At 49.0% G+C, this 1,489-nt stretch overlaps 1 protein-coding gene across 1 annotated transcript; it reads left to right on the forward strand.

The window, feature by feature from the left end:
- Positions 1–288: 288 nt before the first annotated feature.
- Positions 289–1,050, forward strand: LOC137815893 (uncharacterized). The gene is made up of 2 exons (XM_068619000.1): positions 289–777; positions 925–1,050. The coding sequence occupies exons 1-2, from the start codon at positions 289–291 to the stop codon at positions 1,048–1,050; spliced, it is 615 nt and encodes a 204-aa protein (XP_068475101.1).
- Positions 1,051–1,489: the final 439 nt, after the last annotated feature.

The following is a 1,489-nucleotide window of genomic DNA, read 5'->3' on the forward strand; positions in this document are numbered from 1 at the left end:
GAGAACCCCCCGAGCGCCTCCACGCCTTATGTAACAGCTGGAGGGGGTCCTCCTTCAAACGCCTCCACCGCAAACGCCGCACCAATCGGGGATGAAGGTGCTCACCACTCTCCAATTCTTATTACCGAATCCCCGACGTCGCCACCACGCCAAGAAGCACCCGCTGAGCAACCAAGTCAAGAAGGTGGCGGCGAAAACCAACAACAAGCCCACCCGGTGCCTCCACAAGCGAACCTCTCTCTTGAGGTCAAGAGGATGTGGGAGCCTTTCTCAGCGAAACTAAAGATGATGGCGGAGGATTTCCCCTCCATTATATCTAAAGCTGTGGAGAGCTCCACCAGGAAGCTCCAGGATGACCTCTTCACACTCCGAACCAAGAATAACTCCATAAGGATTGAGGTGGAGAGGCTATCCTGCAATCTGACACTCGCCGAGATTGAGCACTCCCGAGTAGAAGATGCCATGAGCACCGAGCTCCGGGTGGCGCGCAAGGAGGCCACCGATCTACGCCATAAGGTGCAGCTTTTGGCTCAAGAGAAAATTGAGCTGGGGAGCAAGCTAGTACCTTATCGCGTCAAAGTGGCTGACCTGGAGGCCTTGATTAAAACTGACGCCGCCGAGGTGAAGAAGCTCGAACAAAGGTCAGCCGATCGGGAGGTCTTCCTGGGAAAGGTGGAGAAGGAGAGGGATGACACCATGGCTAAGCTTGCCGAAGCTAACGAAGAAAAAGGGAAGATCGCCGCTGAACTGGGCCAGGTGCAGGCAGAATCCAAGAAGGTTGTTGAAGACCTTCTTCAAGCTCAGGAAACCATTGAAGAACTCAAGAAGCAAGCTGAAGAGCTGGAGCAGCAGAACGAGGGGCTGAAGAAACAAACTGAAGAACTTAAGAAACAGATCGAAGAACTTAATCTGAGTTCTGCCCAGATTCTTGCTGCTAGATTCGAGGCCGCCCGGGAACAGTTCGCCTGCCTGTTCCCTGATCTAGATCTTACCATGGTGTCCCTCAACAACGAGGTGGTGGATGGGAAGGTTGTTCCTGCTGAAGACTGATTGATTCCCTCCATCCACTACCTTTATGCTTTCTCCTTTCATATGATTGTAATAAACTTTCTATTTTTCTGTACATGTGCCCTGAACTGATATTTACTTTATGACAAACTGATGTTCATTTAATGATAAGGTGTTTGTATTTCCTCTTGCAACTCCTTTGTCTGCTTTATCTCTTCTTGCACAATTTGCTTCAAGAAATTAACTTAGCGATTTCGTAGGCGCGATTATACACTTAACTGCTTCGAACCACTGACTTTCGAATAACAATCACTCTAACAGCTTGTAACCTCAAGGTAATGAACCTTAGCGTGAAATCGCTCTTCAAATAACGAACTTCAACTCAACCAATGGCTTAAGACATTCCTTCACCCGATCTGCCTTATCAAAACGGGTCTTAACTTCTCGCCATTGCTTGAACTTTTCCTGGTCGCCAAAGACT

The sequence above is a fragment of the Phaseolus vulgaris genome, chromosome 1, assembly GCF_000499845.2.
Source record: "Phaseolus vulgaris cultivar G19833 chromosome 1, P. vulgaris v2.0, whole genome shotgun sequence".
Classification (NCBI taxonomy): domain Eukaryota; kingdom Viridiplantae; phylum Streptophyta; class Magnoliopsida; order Fabales; family Fabaceae; genus Phaseolus; species Phaseolus vulgaris.